This window comes from Myotis daubentonii, chromosome 9 (genome assembly GCF_963259705.1).
Source record: "Myotis daubentonii chromosome 9, mMyoDau2.1, whole genome shotgun sequence".
In the NCBI taxonomy this organism is placed as follows: domain Eukaryota; kingdom Metazoa; phylum Chordata; class Mammalia; order Chiroptera; family Vespertilionidae; genus Myotis; species Myotis daubentonii.
In genome coordinates, this window is record NC_081848.1 from 40,606,729 (window position 1) to 40,628,382 (window position 21,654).

The window sequence follows — 21,654 nt, forward strand, 5'->3', positions numbered from 1 at the left end:
GCTGCTCCTCAGAGAGGACGGAGGGCGCTGAGCCTCGGGTTGGGGACATGTCTGTGACTTAGCTAAGGCCAGGGGAGTTCCCTGCTAGGTGATTAGCAAGCATTTTTGACCTCATTAATGGATAAAAGCAGCTCGCAGTGAACTGTGTGTTGTGTGTCTGTGTGGCCAAAGCCTCCAGGGGTGGCCAGGGCCATCTTAGCTGTGCTAGAGTCGTGTCATAGGCGTTAGTCAGAGAGCTGTTGTGAAAACACCCCAAAATACCTGCAAGAAAAATTACATTTGCAAACCTGTGGCGTGTGTATTGCTCAGTATGATTTATTTCTCGTGTCCTTCAAGTGCTCGCTGTCGCCAGCATTTGGAAATCGCTGGGCTGTTGTATGACGCCAAGCCTCTGCTCAGCCTACTCTTCCTTGGTAAGGAAAGTAGTGAGGAGTGAAGTTCTCACAGTTCCGTATCTCAGATGTTCCTTAGTCCTTCTGGTCTAGAGGAAGCAGGGCCTCCAAGTGCTGTCTTCCATTCTGACCATTTAAGCCACCAAGTCTGGGTTTGACCCCATTTTGTTGGTCACCTTGGAGCTGATGGAGAAGTGCTTTGTGGATTCTTGAACATGTGCCATGCGGGCCACATTTCCTAAGAGAACAGGACTGCGAACACCGAAGCCCTCGGCCAGGCCCTCTGCCGTCTCCCTTTCTACCTCAGGGTATGGAACTGTGAGGAAGGAGAGGTAGTGAAAAAGGTAGAAGATGGGAGGAGTTTCGTGTTTCTGAATCACAGATTTTGACGCCCACCTGGAAATGACCAGAGTCGGTCGCAGTACTGATCCCAGCTATTTGCTATCGAATCTTAATCTGAACCAGAGATCTCTATCAACATGATCCTAACTTTATCCAGATAATTTGCCAATATATTCTCATTCTCTCAAGATGAGTCAGACATGTTGTTAGCCACAATTTGGATTTCTCCGTAGCATAGTCGTATATTTTTTTGCAGATCAAGTAAATCAAACTTTACAATGCACAGGAAACCATTCATTCAGTATTCACTTCCTGAATGCCTGTGTGCCAGACACTGTCCTAGACACGGTGAGTCGTGTAAGTAAATCTGTCTGTACAGCAGCACAACCAGGATACCTGTGACTTGATCCCTGTGTCTGGTTCAAGGGTGTGTTGCCCAACTTGTAGAGTTCACCACCCACCTGGCAGCCCCAGGGACTAAGTTCCCTACCTTGCTGCACCTGAGTCGAGGCTTGAGATGACCTGTATAATGTCTTTTCCCACCCTTCAGTTTCTCCAGCTTTTTCACACCTGTTTGTAGTTCACTTTGGAATATGTCCTTTCACTGGCAAGAAACTTCCTTTGATTTCTACTGCTTACAAATAAAACTCAGCCGTCTTGTTCTGTACCCCAGACGTACTGATGGAAACTGTTTTCGGTTCCACAAGCAGTGTTTTGTCTTTGCCTTTCTGAAGGTGACCAATTCCCAATGCCTGTTCCTCCCAGTTTTGTACATTGCCCTATGGTTTCCTCAACTCCCCTGGCAAGAGAGCGAGGACTGAAGCTTTGCCACTCTCTGCTTTGCTTGCCTGCAAAAATAATCCCTGAAGCCGGGCATGGGCTCCGGCAGCTCTGTGGTCCCCGCTGGCGTGCCCGTTTGGCCCACTATGCTTTTGCCTCTCTGAGGCAGACAGGAGTGTCTAATTCCGATTTTGTGGCCTGGGTTTTGTTGCATACCACAGATTGTCTATGTAATGTGTAGCGCACACCTCTCTCGGTGCTATTTCATTCCTGCTGTTAGTACGAAAATGACAAAACTATTCATGTATAGCCAATTGATTGTGACGTGCTTGTGGTCTGTGCCTGCTCAGAAAAACAAACAAACAAACAAGCAAACCGTTTTTCCAATTTTAAATAAATGCTAAAGTCGAACGCCACTTTCTTGATCTTATTTCCTTGGCAAGGCCCAGCTGAGTAGGTGAAGGACCAAGCTTTGCCATTTGAGCCACTCTCCACGAGAGGAGCTGTGCCCTGCAGTTTCTCTGGGGTTCTCCGTAATGCAGCTTGACTCTTTTAGATTGCCTCTCAGATACTAATTGCGAGCAGTCAGAGCTAAGTGTTGGGAAAGGCGAAGATGGACCGGGAGACCCACTGGCCAACAAGGTAGTGTAACGTTTTGATCCCTGATCCCGTGTTGCTGGGGGTGAGTGACCGCCTGCGCTCAGTGCCTCCTCTCCCCGCCGGGAGGCTGGGCCCGACCCTCTCCCCGCTTCCTGTCGACCAGCAGGACGGTGGGTTCTAGCTTTTTCTTCTCCCAAGGATTTGCAGAGATGCCTTCCCTTGCTCATTTCATCTGGTCATTGTGGAAGTGTCACCCTCAGGGGGCTGGCTCACTGTGTGGGGTGACAGTCTTGTGTGTGCCTAACATGGGGGTGTGGAAACAGCCATAAGAGAGGCCCACGTAAGGTAACAACAGAGCAGGTGGCTGGAAGCTCAGGTAAAGGACAGGTGTAGGAGTCAGAAGGCCTCATGGGGGAGGGAGCCTTGGAGACTGGGTGGGGTGCAGGTGTGCAGGGGCAGGCCTGCAGGCAGGAGAGCAGATCTGGGAGGGAACCTCAGAGCTAGGGCCAAGTTTGCCCACTTTGATTTCCTTCTGCTAAAGTGGGAGACAAACGGTTCTATGTGGAATCCCACTTCCCTTTTCCAACATTAATTGAATACCTATTCTGTGCTAGGCACTGTGTTGGGCACTAGGGAACCAGGATGACTGAGCCCCCACCTCTGACCACAGTGGGGCAGCAGGAGGAATTTGTTCTAGCTGGTTCTGTGGATCAGGGAAGACCTCAGTGGATGGGCAGGTGGCCAAGACATGCCAGACAGAGGGAGTGCACAGCAAAGGGGTGGAGGGTTCAACACCAGGTGAGCTCAGGTCCTGGGGCAGCAGTTTGCTCAGGGAGGGTCAAGGCAGAGGCTGGACAGTGGCAGAGGCTGACACGGGAAGGCCTGGTGCCACGTGAGCGGGCAGTTGCTAACTGGGATCTCCATTTCATACACCCAGATTGCGCCCCACACCCTTGCATGCTCCCTGCCATCATGCTTCTCACCCACATAACGGGCAACAAGTATAGGTCCTCTCTTGCTTTAGGCTAGGAGCTCTAGGCTGGGTCTTTTATCCTATTGCTGGCCCCCAATTTCTTGGTTTGGGGGAGAAGGTTTGGTAGGAATCAATCAAGGGTCATACATATGAAAACCACCATATATTTGTTTTCTGGATTAACAGAAAAAGTTATACCCCCCTGCCTGCCTTTGTATGAGGCAGAAAACAGAAAATACTGTTCAATCTATAAACCATACATAAAAACATATTAAAGTATATCATTCAGCTCTATTTTGACCAGTTAAGGATTGTTTTGATCAAAACCAGGGATTGAGAGAGATGGAAAGAAAGACAAGAGAGAGGTAGAAATAGAAGCAGAGAGAGAGGAAAAACACATAAATGAAGACACAGAGAATAGCCCGAGAGAAGGTGAGACACACTCAGAACCAGAAAGAGGACCGGAGTTGACAACAGAGAAAGCAGGAGGGTGGGGAGCCCGGCTACCTCTCCCTTTGCAGCCCAGCAGGCAGGGCTCTCCCAGCGCCTCAGCCCGCACCCCTCACTGTGCTGGCGGATGCTGCCCGAAGCCCAGGAGGTGGATCCATACTCATTCCTAACACCACCTCCCTAAGCCAGCAAACAGAATTAAAATCAGCCCTCTAGTTTTAAAATAGTTCAGTATTACTAAACTAGTTATGTGTTTTTTAATTCTTCCTTAGTGTTTGTGTGTTCTCAGTGAAACTCTTCCCTCGGTGTTGTTTTGTTTTGTTTTGTTTTGTTTTTCACTTGGGTTAAAAATTTATGACCTTCTCATAGCTTTGGGGAGTGTCAAGTCCCATTTCACAAAGCCTGGGACCCCCCACCACCACCACCACCACCCTTACCGTGTCTTCCTGGTTTCAAGTTCCTTTTACTGCTCAAATGTCTTAAAGCAGTACATTTTAGGACCACAGATATAAAAACATTTCTTTCAGGATGTAGCCCGTGGACCATCTACAGTGAAGGCAAGGCCCTACCCTAGACCAGCCTGAGACCAGCAGGGTTTGGGCAGCTGTTTCAACTGAATGGGGCCAACCCCCTCCTAGGCTCCACTCTTGCAGAACCAGGCACCTAGTCCATCCTCCTCCATCCCACTGCCACTGGATGCGGAGATCCCTCTAACACGGGGGTGGGCAAACTTTTTGACTCGAGGGCCACAATGGGTTCTTAAACTGGACCGGAGGGCCGGAACAAAAGCATGGATGGAGTGTTAGTGTGAACTAATATAAATTCAAAGTAAACATCATTACATAAAAGGGTACGGTCTTTTTTTTCAATAGTTTTATTCATTTTAAATCCGCGGGCCGAAGTTTGCCCACGGCTGCTCTAACACCTAGACCATCCCAGAATACCTGTAATACCAGTTAACGTCATTATATACGGGCATGCCCCATTTTATTGCGCTCCACTTCATCGCACTTCACAAATACTGCATTTTTTTTTTTTTTTTTTTTTTTTACAAATTGAAAGTAAGACCCTCCACCAGCAAAAAATTGAGACTCACTTTATTACAATGCTCACTTCATTGTGGTGGTCTGGAGTAAAAGCATTATCTCCAAGGTACACCTGCCTGGGTTTTATTATTTGTCATGTGACTGCTGTTTAACATTGGCAGTGCACTTAGTTACCAGTTTCATGGCTGGAAATCAGTGCCGACTCTGCAACCTTGCCTCCCTACCCTCTTGGAGCCCACATCCTCAGAGCAGAGGAATGAGGATGAAGTGACACAATGGCTATAGGGAACCCAGAATGGACACTAAATACAGGTCCTTTCAGACCCCTCCCCTTCCCTTTACAATACTCGCAGGGCCTGTGCTCACTATTAACGATGAGTACTCTCTGACAAAGCATGCAGTTGGGCAAACAATCGGATTAGGAATTCCAGCTATTGAATCATCTTGAGTCCACAGACCTAAACAATAGGATTCTGACAATTTATATTCATTGATTGCTCACGGAGTATTCCTTTCTGTGCCGTTCTATTGACCCCTCCTGACGTTGTGGAGCAGGTGTTTGCCAGGCAGCAGACAGCAAAGGGAAGCTCAGTCTCCAGCGAATCAGGTTGCAGACAAGCTGGACTCATGCTGACATAGTCTGGTCAAGACGTACAGGCCCTCCAGAGGTCTCACCTAGATCCTCTTTCAATCTTGGGACCCAGATGTAAACAGGGGAAATAGGATTTGACCAGGGGTTCACACACAACCGGCTCAGACATCCTGACTGAATTGACCACTTGTCTCAGCCAAATACACCGGTTTTCCCCTTCAGGTACTAAATTGACTGGGTGACTAACATGCATAGTTATTGAATACAGAATGATCCAATGGATTTGCATTCATAAGAAATATCCTTGGTACAGGAGATACCAAGATGAAACTGGTGTCCATTACCTGAGGCACTGGGTCAGACAGCACCTTTTTGTGCATTGTATTTCAAACAGTGGAAGTAAGCTTAACTCTCTGGCCCTTGTCCTCATATAACTGGCCCTCCATCACTTGTGAACTTGGCATTGTATTTTAACTACCTCAACCTAGACACCTTTTCTGGGGCCAAGGGAACTTCAGATGCTGAGAGAAGGACATGACTGGTTTAAGCTGCCAGAGGGGTCTTTAGAACATGCAAATCTGACCATATCACACCCTGCTTTCCACCATCCGGGGGCTCCCGGCGGCCTGCGGAGCTTCCTGTCCCCCAGTGCACCATGCTGCTTCTCACCTCCATGCCTTCCCCGCGCCGCCCCACCTGCTCAGATTGCCCTTCTGCTTCTCCACCCGGCTAACTCATCCTTCAAGACTCCGCTCAGGGGACAGCTCCAGGAGGCCTTTCCTGCACCTCCCAGGCTGGGTAAGATGCTCCCTGTGTGTCTTCATCATGGAACTTACCACATGAACTGTGTCACCTGCTCCTGTGTGTGTGTGTGTGTGTGTGTGTGTGTCCCACTGACTGTGCTCCCCCCAGGCAAGGACCAGATCCTTCAGTTCACCTTTGTAGCTCTCGGCTCTGGCCCAAAGCCTACCACAGAGAATGTCTTCTAAAGTGTTCATTGAATGAATAATGAGTGAAGGAATGAGTGATGACATTCACCATCTGCCTCCATATTCACTACAGTGCCTCCATAAGGCTTTATTTTGCCTAATAACTGGCCCTGCTCATATCAAAGAGGTGGTTTCCAGAGAGGTCACAGCAATAGCAAAGCACAGAGCAGTCCACAGCTGGTTCTATAATGCCCAGCCTGCTTCTGTACTTCACATAGCCGCTTTTTCTAAACAGTCCTGACTTCAAAAAACCAAGGACTCTTGGTTATACGGTCATCTTAAAGGGTGACTAGTCCCACCCCCTGCCCAGTGCAGAGCTCCCAACTCCAGAGAGGCGTCCCTCAGGGGCAAGGCTTAGGAAGAAGGGCTGGGAGTTAGAACCAGCAGGCCTGGTTCTAAATCTAAGCTCTACTATTTACTAGCTGTGTGACCTTGGCTTCGTTTCTTTGAGTCTCAAAGAGATAATAGTAATACAAGTATTCATCACTATCTAAATCTATTTGTTTCTCAAATTCAAAAAGTCTGAGTTTGGTCAGCAAGGGATGCAGCATTATTCGACCCTGTTTGGTCCCTGAGTTTGGGAGGGCAGGTGGATACCTGTTTGTGATTCACAGGACTGGTCAGATGGCCCAGTGAGAATGCCTGTGAAAGTCCTCTGTAGACTGTAAAGTGGCAATAGTTCACGTAAGGGTCGTTTTGCTGACCACCACTTCCCAGTTACTTACCACCCTTGGGCCCAATGGTGTGGTAGCTGGAGCAACATCTGGTGGATCCACTCCTTCTGCCACACAGCAGCCTGAGGGAAAACCCATCTAGTGTGGCTCTTGCTGCCCTGTCTCCTCCCCAGCCCTTCCCCTGGCCCCTCGTCTCTGAGCACAGCCTATAAATCACCCGGTACAGATTCCATTTCTGCAATTACACGTTCATCTTCATTGATCCCCTCTGGACACATGGAGCCAATTTTGATTAATTGCTCAAGATCCCATCCTTTGCTTTAGGTGAGGTGGGAGGAAAGAACAGAGATTGATTTGCCAGTTCCCAGGAGCACAGAGCTAGACATGAACTGAACCATTACTGTCTGGTTGCCTTAGTCTAGCCCTTTGCATTTTAAAAAGGGTCATTAGCAGGATTACCAGATTCTTGGCAGCTCATTGAGACAGTCAGCTATGCCCTTGACTTTGCCTTCTTGGTGTTAAAACAACCAAAGATGCTTCCTAAAATATTTATTATACAAGTGGGAATTTATTCAGTTCTTTCTTAGGAGGCTATATCTAGAAAAGTTATTTAACAGCAAAAAGGACTACAGCAACAGTAGCACAGAGCAGAAAACACAGCCATCGAGCCGCTTGGTGAGGCCATTTCTCTGAGCTTGGGGAGAACGCCCGCCTGCAGGGAGCCTGGGCTGGTGGAGGAAAATCCGAACCAGCAATCTGACCAGGTCTCTGGCTCCACTTTTGTAAAATGCAGGTTGGCACAGCTTATGGGGAGAGAACAAACATTTACGTGGCCTTTACACACTTGTTCTCATTTAATCCTCACCCTAGGGCTAGAGAGTCTGTAGGTATCATCCCCATTTAAACATAAAGAAATCAAGGACTCAGTGAGTAAATGACAAAGTCACACAACTTGTAAGTGGTGAGCCGGGCTTTGAAGCCAAGTTTGTGTGACTAAAACCCATTCTTGGTCCAGTCCTTGGGGCCATCCGTCCGTGGGATCCCTGTTACAAAGAAGATGGGCAGCCTCCTGAAGTAGCAGTCGCTTCATCCTGTCCCTTTGCTCCAAAACTTCTGATGACTCTAACTACTCTTGTCTATGAAAAATGAGTCAGCAAAGGGGACACATGTAATACCTTAATCAGGAAAGAATTTTTAAAAAGAATTTAAAAAAAGAAAAATGAGTCCGATGAAGGTCGTAGACACTGAGTTGGGTCAGCAGTTACCTCACCCCAAGCCCCCAGCCCCCTGTCCAAAACTAAGCCTTGTGTGGCAGCATTCTCCCTAGCTGTGGTCCTAGTTGCTCTTCCTGTGCAGTGAGGCCCTGGGCTGGTAGACCCATTGGCAGCCGGACAGGTAGGGCTCACGGGTGTGGGTGTGGATGGCACTCTCAGACCAGGGTGCTGCTCCTTTCTGGGACTAGCTTCTTTGCCAGGGTCTGCTGAACACCAGGAGGTAACCCTTGGGGCAGAGGGCGGGGGGTGGGGGCTCCTTGGGTAGTGGATACAGGAAGGGCAGGGGCAAAGGAGGCAACTCTCTCAGGAGATGCAGTTGGGATCTCAGAGCGGGGGCCTGCGGAGGTCAGTGGCTCCGGCCTCCTGCACCAGGCAAAGCCAGCCAGGGTGCCCTCAGGCCAGACCCAGTTCAGTGGTCTGCAGGCCAATTTGGAAGCTCTGTAGCTGAGGTCACACCCGTGAGGGATATTGTTACAGAGAGGAAAGGGCTTGACTGGAAGCCTGTCATCCTCCTTTAGGGACTTGACTGGCCACAGCCTCAGTATGTGACCTTAGGCAACTCGCTTCCCCTTCCTGAGCCTCATTTCCACCCATAAGTGCGGGTGCGGGCGACCCGTGACTGCCTGGCCGGCAGGGCTGCTGTGAGAATCCAGGATGCACATTGCATACGAAGTCCTGTCAGAAAACCATGAAGAAGTTAGTTGGGGAGGACAAAAGGGCGCCGAGGCCGTTAAAACGAGGAAATCTTTTGTGTCATGTGAATGTGGTGCTTAGACTGTGATCTTGTGCAGGTTCCTTCTTCAGCTTCTCCTTTAGGATGGAAGTCTCGGTGCCTGCCAGCCCCGGGCCAGAGCTCGCTGCCTCTCCACTCCTATCCAATGGCCTGGCACAGAGCAGGCACCTGCTAAATGTTTGTGGAAGGGGGAGGGGAGAAAAAGGGGGAGGGGAGAAAGGTGAGGGATGCAGGGAAGGGCCAGGAAGGATACAGCAGATGTGGTTTCTGCCTTCAAAGAGCCCCCATCTGGAGAGGCAGCTACTCAACAGTTGGCCACGCCTCTGATGGGGCTGCTGTGAGGGGGCGAGGGATGGGGGATGCGCTGAGGGAACACAGGACAAGGAGGAGCCGACCCTGGGGCTGGAGGGTAGGGTGAGTTCACCGAGGAAGTGACACTGGAACCAACTCTTCAGTCGCTGAGGAAGGGTGGGTTGGACAGCTGCACTGAGAGCAAGCTAAAGAGACCCCAGGGCAGGGCTGTGTGTCCTGCCTAGAGGACTTCTCCAGCAGGGCCGTCCTTGCCCCTGACGAGACCCTGGAGCAGGGGTCCTCAAACTTTTTAAACAGGGGTCCAGTTCACTGTCCCTCAGACCGTTGGAGGGCCGAACTATAGTTTAAAAAAAAAAAAACTATGAACAAATACCTATGCACACTGCACATATCTTATTTTGAAGTAAAAAAAACAAAACAGGAACAAATACAATATTTGTATTTGCATGTCGCCCACGGGCCGTAGTATGAGGACCCCTGCCCTGGAGGGACCTTGGGCCTCTCTAATTGAAGAGACACAGGCTGGGGAAGGCTCAGGGCCAGGGCTGACGGTGGTGCGGGCGCTCTGGTGGCTTTAGAGTGCCCACGGTGTGGCTTACAGGTCTGTCTCCCTGCTCCACACAGGGCGACCCTCGGGTCAGGGCCCCAGTCTCAGTCACTCCGGGCCTAACACAGACTTTGTCCAGTGAATGGATAAAAGAGAAAAAAATAAAATAGAATAAAGAGAAAAAGCTACACATCAGCCATCGGTACTCCCACATACGTCTGCCAGGTACTGCTACGAGCCAGACACTAGATAATGGTGAGGCAAAGATGAACAAAACCCAGCCCCCGATCTGGGGGATCGGCAGGTAGTTGCCAAGCACCATGATAATTGCTGCAACAGAGCCAGGCGGGAGCCAGAGCTCTTGCTTCAAGAACACCTTGTCTCCCGCAGATTCTTTATAAGAATAATGAGCCTTTCGAAGATGGTTTCCTAGGCACTCCCCCTGGGGTCTCTGTGGTTTCCATAACTGCGTTTGAAGCTTTGGTTGTGTCTGAGAAATGTGGATGCCTGAACAGGGTGGCAGACAAGAGGAGAGAGAAAACATAAAATCGCCCTGTCTACTGTCCCCCCACCCCATCTCCACCCCCACCTCCTGCCAGAGCCCCTAAGTGGCCTGGGTCCTGGCTCAGCCCTTGGGAGAGTCGCTTGCCCTCTGGGCCCGGTTTCCCATCTATAGAGTAGCACAATTAGACCACTAAGTCCCTCTCAGGAACTAACGTTTACAAGACATCACCCGTATTCCATGGGTTATGTCATGAGCGTTCATGTAAACGAATCCTCCCCAGAAGGCGGGCACTGTGATCTCAGTTTATAGATTACGGAAACTGAGGCCTAGAGCCTGGCACGCCCATGATAACATCCCATGGCTATGAAGGAGCTGGGTCAGAATCCAAACCTAGCTCTTTGGGCACGAAGTCCAGTCAGTGTGTTTGCTCCTCCAGCAGGCTGCCCTTTGCATGATAAGTGATCTATGTGAAACACCTAGCAATGCGCCTGGCATGTGCTTATTGCTCAGGGAGTATGAGTTTCTTGTAGGCTCTGGAGGCGGGATTCAAGGACAGGGTCCACAGGCCCCTCATTTCTGAACGTGGCCCTACGGCAGGAGCACGGCCCCAGCTCTGGGCTGCTTTGATGCTCCATCAGGAGACCGTCAGGGGAGAAACCACCGCCCCCCCCCCCGCCCCCACACATGTTGGATTATGGGATTAGAATTGTGTGCAAGGGCAGGGATCAGTGGGAGGAATAGTCTGGGGCAGGGCTCCATGATCCAGCTTCCAGACTCTGATAAAGCACGGATCCAAAGTCAGTGTGTGTGTGTGTACCCAGGGGGCATTCCCTGTCTCCATGGGAACGAGAGGAAGGGTAGAAAATCAAGTTCCTAAGACTCAGGGTGTCTCGTGTAACCTGGAAATATTGCATTTTGCAAATAGAACAGAGCCTGGCACAGAATTGAATCTCATTTACTCATTCATTGACCAGGTATTTATTTAGTCAGGGCCTTCCCTGAGCCAAGTACTGTTTTAGGTAGAGAATACAGTGATATGCAGATATGTGACATGGTCCTGCCCTCTGAATGCTTCAGTCTGGTAGGGGAAACATTAATCCAAAAGAATGAAGCAATTCACTGTGCGAAAGGGTATGAAAGAAAGGGACGCGGAGAGCCTGTACCAGGGGACCTGGTCACATCTGTGGGTCAGGGAAGGCTTCCCTGGGAATGCGCTCTAGGGAGCTGGGAGATGGAGGATGAGTAGGCATTAACCAATTGATGAAGGAGCAAGAGAATGTTCCAGGAGTGGCAACATGTGCTAAGCCATAAATGGAAAGGAGCAGGGCAGACTGAGCAACAGAACAAAGACCTGCGAGGCTGGGGCACAGGCGCTGGGAAGGAGGGGGAGCAGGCCGGTCAGCCAGGTGGGGTATGTAACAGGTTTTACTCTTTATTCTGAGAGCAAGGAGAAGCCACTGGAGGGTTGTAAGCAGGGAAGGGATATGCTTTTTTGAAAGATGATTCTGATTTCTGTATGAAAAACGAATTGGATGAGGAGCAGGGGATACTAGTTAGGAAGTCGACAGAAATAAGGGCACAGTTGGTGAGGGGAAGGGAGGGAGGGAAAGAAATGGGACCATTCAAGAGATACATGTTAGGAGCTGGAGCAGATGGTTCTTGATAGTTGGGTGGAGGTTTTGAGGAGAGGAAGGTCTTCAGGGTGACTCTGGGTTTCTGGCTGGGGCCACGGGGTAGCCGATGAACCAGGTTTCAGCAACAATAATTTGTGACTTTTTCCATTTGACCTTCTTTGTTCCAGGTACTGTGCTGGGCATTGGGGCTGCAGGCCATGAGGATGGCCCCGGCCTTCAGGGAGCTCATGATCTAATGGGGGAGACCTGAGTGTAATGGGGGGCCCTGTGAATGTGGGGAGAGACTGTAAAATGGTGCTGCTGTAAGGGAGATATGGACAAAACCCATGTGGAGAGATGCATCCAGGAGGCCTGGTGAAGAAGTGGAATCCGAGCAAGGCCATCAAGGATAGATAGGGAAAAGCTGATGAAAGAGAGCAATCCAGGTAGCAGACACAAAGAAATGAAAACAGTGGCCAGAGAACAGTGCAAGGAGGGTAAGGCTGCAAGGCTGGCCTCCACCTGCCCTGTCTTCCTCCAGGGCTGCCATGAGGGTCCAGTGTGTGAGCATTTAGTAAACTGTTACTAGCTATTATAGTACTGGACTTACTCATGCGATGCCCCAAAGCACTTTACAAATAATCAAGAATTATGATTTCAGATAATAGTCCCTGACATTTGTACTGTTATCCCCATTCTACAGATGGGGAAACTGAGGTCTATTGTGGTGGAGTAATTGCCCAAGACCTTTCAGGCAATAAGCAGCACAGAAGCTGAGACAAACCCAGCAGGCCATTTTAGTCTCCGAGAGGGTACACAGGCTGGGAGGAGAGGGTCTGTGTCATATGCTGCCTTGAAAAGATTTGCATGTGGCTCAAGTTGCCAGATTTGGTTGTGCAGGTTGGGCCATGCCCGAGGACAACTGGCCTGTGGGCTGCGTGGGCCTGAATCCAGCCCATCTCCACTGACCAACCATGTGCCCGGTCCCCCGCCCGCCGGGGCGCAGCTTTGTCTCCTTCACAGAGGGCACTGTGAGTGCTGCGTCTGCCGGCCTGACTGCGAGTGGTGGGGCATTTAACAGCTGGGGCACTGACAGGCAGTGTGGAACCAAGTAGTGGCCAGTCAGCATCAGTGAGAGTTTTATGTTGTCCTTGAGGGCGGTTTTGTTCACAGGAAAACCAACTGAGGCTGCTGTGGTTTTAGAAATGAATGCTTGCCCAGTCGGTGCGGCTCGGTGGTTGAGCATTGACCCATGAACCAGGCGACCACAGTTTGATTCCCGGTCATGGCACACACCTGGGTTGCAGGCTCAATCCCCAGTAGGGGGCGTGCAGGAGGCAGCCAATCAATGATTCTCTCTCATCATTGATGCTTCTATCCCTCTCTCCCTTCCTCCCTGAAATCAATTAAAAATAGTAATAATAAAAATAAAAATGAATGCTTAATAGATCAAAGTAACATTTAAAAACCTAGTAAATTTTAATCATAACATTTTAAGGGGGATTTTATAACTTAATTGCCCCGAATAATTTAAATTAACTTATAAATAATTTAAAATAAACTAAGCTTAAAATATGAAAACTATTGGATTGTCATAAAAGTTTCATCATTGTTTACAAAATTTATAGAATTGCCTTATATCTCCCCATTTAAAATCACAAGTCTAAATGATTCCATTGCACATTTTATATTGGAACCACAAAGCTAATCTGTTACATATTCTAATATGCCAAATTATTTTTAAATATTACAAATACTTTCAAACTAACTCTACACTGATTCTTCCTAAACATAGTACCAAAAAAAGGTAAAACTATAGATTTCATTTAATTTACCATTTCTAATATTAATTCTAAACCTTCCCATGACGAGAAACACTTGCTAAAGAAACAAGTTTACTAAGCAAAGCAATGTAAGGTTATATATCCAAGCAAATTTTGAGTTAGTTTACAACTCGCTAAGCGTACTCACTAAATACAATTTGGGTGTGACCTGAGAGTCACTGAGGCACTCAGGGAAATGTATTCGGTGGCTCCACTGTGGAGCTGGCCCTCCTTTTACTCTCCATGGCATCAGGGGATGCTGAGTCCATGCCCTGCCAATGGAGTAGGTTTGCAACCCAAGCCCCTGAGATCAAGTCATCCCTGGTCACCTTTTTTGTCTCCTGTCTCAGCTTGATCACTCTGCAGGATGATCCCACCCAGGCCATTCATTACCTGAGAAGGTTCATCTAATCAATTTCCTGCTTGATTCAATTCTGAATTAGGTTTTTACTTTCCCTCTCTGGCCATCCACCAAGCACTAGAAGTATTTTAATCCCACCCTTGGGTTCTGTATGCCTCTGGTGGCCTTGCTGGCTCTCTCCACAAACACTAAGGTCTCACTGATGGTGGCCAGCTGTGTCCATCTGGCCAGAGCAGCTGTGCTCTGTGTTGTGCTGAGCCAGGGAGCCACCCTGGCTTCTCTCCATCCACTTTGATGCTTAGAGACATCAAGAGGGACTAGATGATAGGCCCCTGTGCTGCCGTGTACTCTTCTGCTGACAGATGTCAGTCTCCTGGAAGCTCAAGATTCTAACCAGTAAAAAGCTTCTGAGTCAGGATGACATGTCCGAATTTTAAAAGTCCAACCATGTGTAACTTTACTTCTAAGTAAATAGAAGAGTAATTGTAATATTATATAGCAATGTCATGGTACATGATCTCTAATCATCATAAATTTCTAAATAAATATCATTATGTCCAATGAAATAGATGACAAACTTAAGGTCCAGAGAGATGAAACCATAGTGAGCTAAGAAAGTGTTACCAAGGAGAGGTCTTATTGGACCAGCTTTAATGAGCAAGTAAGACATAGTCCTAAAAGCCAACAGGAACTATTAAAATGCTAAAGTGGTTTTAACCTTAAAGACTTCAGTGGCCACAAAGTATAATGAGCACCTACTAAGTGCCAGGCACTATAGGGGACGAAGCCAGGTTCCAGAAGGCAGACTAGGGGTCACGCAGATCCTCGAACTTTCCATATCACTTGCCCTCTCTGGACCTCAGTTTCTCCCTCTGACAAGTAAGGGTGATAACACCCTCCCTGCACACTTAGCAGGGTTGCTGGGTTGCTGCAATGAGCTATGGAGAGCAGTGATTTAGAAAGTGGAATGAACTGTGGGTGGAATGAGCAAGGGTTTGTGACACTGGGTAGTGGCCACTCCTGAGTGGTGACTTTCAGCCCGACCTGCAAGGAAGGAGTGTGCATTCCAAACCAGACTGGCATGTCTGAGTGGGGCAATGTTTGCCCTTGGTGTCAGTGATGCCACCTGCTCTCCACCATGTGGGTGGGTCAAGGGATGGGGTGAGGTAGTGAGGTAGATGACACAGCCTGTGAGGAGTCTGGTGAGGCTTGGGTTCTTGGCTACAGGGAAATCAGTCCCAGAGCCTTGGAGTAAAAGTGGACAAGGGCCCAGGTAGAGTAGAAGGAGCTGGAAGTGAGATGCAGCGAGGGGAGTCCAAGCCCGTCATCTAGCAAAGGTGCAGCAATAGCAGTGGCACAGGCAACGATCGGGTACATTGTCCATAGAGAATTTAAAAGCAGTAATAAAACCAATTAGAAGCTGGTCTGCTTATTATTATCACCATGTGATGGCTGTTCTAAACAATGTCAGTGATAAAAACACCTTTCTGTTTGCAAGGGATGGGGGTGGGGGACATTCCCACTGCCCTCTTTCTTGGCATGCCATAGGCCCCTAGCCCCTCCCCACAGTTAGCCCTTACCAAGGGGCTCAGGAAGAAGAAGGCCATGAAGGACAAGGAAAGAGCACGCTGGCCGATAGGGTCCTCTGAGCAGACAGCTAAGAGGGGCTCCGGGATGGACCCAGCTATCCTGGAGGAAGGAAGAGCGGCCTCGGTGGAGTGTGAGGTGGACGGGCTGCCGGGCTGCCCACTGGAGGACCCTGCGTCCCATTAGAGCACTGCCGTTTTCACTGGGTGCCATCCTCTGTGCCACGTGCAGGTTATAATCAATTGGCAAACACTGAATGACGGTTCCCGAACCTGCCCCTCACCTGACCCCACGTTCTATACTAAGAGCATGGAAGTCAGATTCTCCTCCTGGCTCTCCAGCAAGAGCTGCCCTGCCCAGGCTCCACAGGCAATCTGTGCTCTGCCCCCTCCCTGACCTGAGCTCTGGCCCTCACAGTGACCATCTCTCTCTTCTCTGCAGGAGCCAGGTCCATCCCACCAGTGACTCACATAAGAATCGAGGTCCTGTAGCCACAGAGCCAGACAAGAAACAAGGTCCCGTGGGCCTGGGGCCTCTGAAAGATCAAGGCCCTGTGATCCAAGAGCCACGGAAGGATCAAGGCCCTGCTGTTCCAAAGTCTCTGAAGGATCAGGCTCCTGCGGTCCCAGGGCCTCTGAAGGATCAAACTCCTGGGGTCCCAGGGCCTCTGAAGGATCAAACTCCTGCGGTCCCAGGGCCTCTGAAGGACCAAGCTCCTGGGGTCCCAGGGCCTCTGAAGGACCAAGCTCCTGGGGTCCCAGGGCCTCTGAAGGATCAAACTCCTGCGGTCCCAGGGCCTCTGAAGGACCAAGCTCCTGGGGTCCCAGGGCCTCTGAAGGATCAGGCTCCTGCGGTCCCAGGGCCTCTGAAGGATCAAGGTTCCATGGTCTCCACAGCAGTTAAGAATCAAGATCACACAGTCCCTGGGCCTTTAAAGAATGAAGGTTCTGGGATCTCAGCACCAGTCAAGGACCAAGGTTCCTTGTTCCCGGTGTCTCTAAGTAATCAAATGGTTCCAGCAAGAGTTAAGGATCAAGGTTCCATGGTACTAGAGACTCCAAAGGATCCAGGTCCTGTGGCCCCAGCCCCTGTCAAGGATCAGGGTCCTATGGTCCCAGAGCATCTAAAGGATCGAAGTGCCATGCTCATAGCACCTGTAAAGAAAGAAGGTCCTATGCTCTCTGAGCCTGCAAAGAACCAAGGTTCAGTGGTTCCAGAGCCAGTCAAGGGTCAGGGTGGCGTGGCCCCAGAGCTTCTGAAGGGTCACGATTCTGTAGTTGTAAAGAATCAAGGTTCTATGGTCCCAGAACGAGTCAAGGATCGGGGCACTGTGATCCCCGAGCCCCCAAAGAACCAAGGTCCTGTGGTCCTTGAGCCTGTGAAGAATCCAGTTCCTATCATCTCGGTGCCTCTGAAAGATCAAGATCCTCTAGTGCCACCACCAGCCAAGGACCAAGGTCCTATGGTCCCTGGACCTCTGAAGACTCAAGGTCCAAGGGGCCCGCAGCTGTCCACTGTCTCACCTCCACCCCCAGTCACGATCCCAACTGTCCCCCATGCAGAATATATTGAGAGCTCCCCTTGACACTCACCCCTTGACACCAAGGAAAGAGGTGGCAGTGAAAGTGCTCCCTCCCCAGGGTAGCAAAGTCTCACATTTAATCTGCATGAAACAGTATTGTATAGTCTTGCTGGAATCTAATAAAACAAATCCCTCTGGCTTAGCCGTGTCTTTCTCTGATTCCATTTGTGTGTGTGCGCGCACATCATGCACATGTTGTTGTTGTTGTTGTTAATCTTCACCCAAGGATATTTTTTTCATTGATTTTTAGAGAGTGGAAGGCAGAGAAAGAGAGAGACATATTGATATGAGGGACACATTGATTGGTTGCCTCCCACACCTGTCCCAACCAGGACCAGGTATCAAACCTACAACCTGGATACATGCTCTTGACCAAGAGTCAACCCATGCCCCTACAGGCCAACATTCTAACCACTGAGCACACCAGCCATGACTGTCATTTGAAAGTGGGCATGAAGGACTCTTCATTACCCACCCAGGCAAGAGGAATCTGAGCAATTCCCAGCTCCTTTGAGTTGTCAGCATGAGATGGGAGTGGGTGGGAGATGTTAGGAGATGGAGGATAGGACACTTCTCTCTCACCCTCCTGCTCTTCACTTCTGACACCTGATGTGTGGGAGCTGGATGTCTCACAAGTTAACTCAACTATCTACCTGGAGATAGTCAGCTCCCACAGGGTAAGGGCGTCTCATAATACTGCTCCCCACCCCCACACAACACATACACAATTCAGATGCAAACTTTCGAGTCCCAGGTTGTCACTTGTACTTCTGACTGGGTATGATTGGGGTTCTCACACCCCCTACTTAGTCTCAACAATTTGCTAGAATGGTTCACAGAAGTCGGAAACACTTACATTACTGGTTTGTCACAAAAGGATAAAGGATGCAGATGAACATCCAGATGGAAGGAAGGGGCGTGGAGCTTCTGTGCTCACAGAAGTTGGAAACACATTACTGGTTTGCCATAAAAGGATAGAGGCTACAGATGAATACCCAGATACAGAGGAAGGGGCATAGAGCTTCAGTGCCCTCCCAATAGCTCCAGCGACCCAGAAACTCTCCAACCCTCATGCTTTTGGGATTTTATGAACATTTCATCATGTAGGTACGATCAATCATTAACTCAACCTCTTCTCAGAAGATGGGGTGAAGCTGAGAGTTCCAAGCTTCTACTCGTGGCTTCATCTTTCTGCTGAAGCTATCCAGGAGCCCACCAAGAATCACCTCATTAAAACAAAAGCATCACCCAAGAAATTTTAAGTGTTTTAGGAGTTCTATGCCGGGAATGGGGAACAAAGACCAACACATAATGTATATTTTCAATTATTTTCCAGGTCAGGTCCCATGAAAGCCTAGAAACCAGTACCAAATCACAGCAGGCTGAGCCCTTGGGTGGATCAGAGCTGAAGCCTGTAGCAAAAACAGAAGCAGGGTCCCTGCTGGCTCAGGGTCATTCTGGGTAACAGTTGTTTGCCAAAGGCTTGGTCCTAAAGCTCATCCAGATGTCATGCTTCTTGAGAAAACCAGGCCTCTGATCAGAAGGGTCCCAGGACACCTGCTGATTCTCAGCAGCCAGGACAGCTCAGCCGGAGCTTCGAAAACAGTACCTCAAGCCCCCATTCATTCCCGCACAGCCGACTTTTCCTTAGCAACCACTTTGTGTCTTGCTCAGTGCTGATCGTTGAAGTCACTGTGGTAAAGGAGTCCCAGTGTTGCGACTAGTAAAGGTTGCGTGAAGGCACGGGACAGCTAAAGGCCTGGTTTGAGAAGATACCTGGAGGGGGGAGCCAGGAAAGTTTCTCAGAGAAAGTGGCCATGGCGTTCAGACAGCCCGAGTAGGGGATGGGCAGGGGCGTCACATGTGTGGCTGGAGAACCAGAGGTCCTTGAATGAAAGGAACCTGATTTGCATGGCGGTTTGACCAAGGGATGTAGCAGGTCTCTGGGCAGGAAATGGACCCGGCACAGGTGACCAGTTTTCTGAAGCCCAGGACCTCGGGAAGGGAGTGAGGCGGTCCGTCTTGTGAGCGATGAGTGTGTTGCTGGCGGGCCCGGGAAGAAGGCTAGGGGCTGCCGAGGGGCTGAAGTTCTGCCTTGGTTAGAGATGTGTCCTGTGAGGGTCCCAGTGTCTGGGCCATGATAGCTTCCCCTTTAAAACCCCAAACCCTCAGGGACCTGGGGGTGTAGGGGGAGCCCCACCTATTGCCCTCACCAAAGCTGGCTCCCAAGGAACACTCATCCCCCTTGAAGATTTTTATGACCCTTAGGGATACTACCCCCCTTTAAAGGTCGTTGTTAAAGGCCTCCCTTTAAAGGAGCTCGGCTTGATTCTTACAGAGAATCACCACAGGAAGCATTGATGGCGTCCATATTTTTCTGAGCAACTGACACCAGGCCTGTCTCCTCAGCCCTCTCCCAACAGAACCAGGGATTTCTGCTCCAGAAGCAACCTCTACAACACACACACACACACACACACACACACACACTGTGAGGATTCTTCCCGGCCCAACACAGAGCTTGCTGCCCTGTGCGTTGCAATAGGGCCCTGCAGACAAGAAAGGGCCACACCGAGGCTAAAGGAGTCTTGTGTACGGACACCTCCCTCCTTTCAGTCCTCCCTCTGACCCGAACACCTGGTCCCATTACCTGCACAGTCCCACGGGCCAGGCAGATGCTGGTGCCATCCCTGGGATGTGTAACATCCTGGGGCAGATATCCAGGCCATTGCCTGCTGGGTTTCCGCCTCTGAAGAGAGCTGCCTCTGTGTTTATGTGGGGGGGGGGGAGGGGAGAGAGGTTGGGGGGCTCCTCACTGAAGCCCCATGTTGGGGAGGGCACACATTGAGCTCCCCCAGGGACAGTGTCTGAATGGGAAGACAAGTGGGCCGAGCTCAAAGCTCTGGAGACCTGTCGGAGGTAGGACAAGAAGTGCACAAAGGAACCGGGAAGGGCTGCCCTAAACTGTAAGGAGAACCCAGGCTCCGGTGCCAGCAGGGGCTCCGTAAGGAGAGTGATGCTCGATGACACAAGCTGAGGGTGCCGATGAGGACCTGGTGGCTGCCAAACAGGGCAGCTTCCACTTGGGAGAGGGCCGACCTGGGTTCCAGCCCAGCAAGTCACCTCAATGACCTCGTTATTCAAAGGGTCCTGGTCCTGACGATTAGAGGAGATCCTAATCGTGCAGGCAGCCGCCACATCAGCACCTCGGGCAGCTTCCTACCGCTTAGAAAGAAGGCCCAGTGAGGGAGGCGACGGCCAAGCTCGGTCCTGGGCTGGGGCGGGGAAAGGCGGGAAATGAACTAGATTCCCCTCACCCCGTCCAGATGCAGACTTCATTGGGGCCTGGTTCTTCCCTGCTGCAGCCATTTCCCAGCCCCCCCTAGCATCCACCATCTCCAACCCCCTTCTTGCTGTCCCTCCCCTGGGAGGTTTGGGGAACCCTGATACAGGCCAACAGCGACTCTGCCTGCGCCCACGTGGCCGCCTCGGGGAGGGGAGAGGAGGCTGAGAGGGGGTTGGGGGGTCTGGGGGACCAGGGGGAGGGGTTTCTGCAAGGGGAGGTCCTGCTCCTGTTCCAGGGCCTAATCCGAGGGGTTCAGCGTCTGAGCCCCGATCTGAGACTCGGATCCTGAAGATGCCCACACTCCGCACAAGACCCCGGAGCCCGGAGTCCTCCGGCCGGGCTCCTCCCTGCCCACAGCCCCGCCCGCGGCGGTCCGCGCACTCGCGCACGGCCACTCCCGCAGGCTCACCCCCCTGCCCGGTCCGAACTGCCGGCCTGGGCTCCGGGTTCTCTTCTGGTGCAGCCTGGCCCCGCGGGGCCCGGGGGCAGGGATTGGGCTGTGGGCTGGATGTGCTGGGGGGAGCGACCGGCGGACTTGGACCTGGTCGCTGCCACGCCCTCCACCCACCCGCTCTGGAGGTCGGCCTTGGAGACCCCCACTCCCCCCGCCCGCAGGAGCTGGGCTGAGGCCTCGCGGGAGCCCCTGATGGCTGGTCCTGGGAAAGGCCGCGACTTTACTCACAGTGATTCTCTCCCTGAACAGCTACACAAAGGTGGCAAGGCTGATCCGACCTACAGCCGCCGGCCGACCAACAGCGGAACCCTGACTTATCCACCTCCACCCCTGCCCTGTACCACCCTCCACACCAGCAGCTCCACTCATCCCTGCGCAGTGGGAGCACAGATCTCTCACCACCCTTTCCTGTGCCCCAGGTGGTCGCGCCCCCCCCCCTTTATGTCGTCTGGGCGGCCCCCACATCCAGGCCTGGCTTCTCACCACCCACTTACACCTGGTGGGGGAGCTGAACTTTGGGGCCCATCTCTGAGCTGCACCTGTATGGGTAGGATGACTTCCCACTTACCTCAGCTATTGTGGGGAGAAAGTGGGACCACAAATACAGAGTGTAAGCAGGTTAAGCACCTTTATTATTAGTATCTGGCCAGTTCCTCTCCTGCCCTTCCTGTGTGGCGTG

The 21,654-nt window shown here is 50.9% G+C and overlaps 1 protein-coding gene across 1 annotated transcript in view; it reads left to right on the forward strand.

Moving 5' to 3' along the window:
• The window catches only part of MAP6 (microtubule associated protein 6), a 79,500-nt gene extending 62,183 nt beyond the window's left edge, over positions 1–17,317 (forward strand). The window contains exon 4 of the mRNA XM_059708411.1: positions 16,035–17,317. Within this exon, the coding sequence (XP_059564394.1) occupies positions 16,035–17,178 (1,144 nt within the window). The 3' untranslated portion in view covers positions 17,179–17,317. The remainder of the gene's footprint in view (positions 1–16,034) is intronic.
• The last annotated feature ends 4,337 nt before the right edge of the window (positions 17,318–21,654 follow it).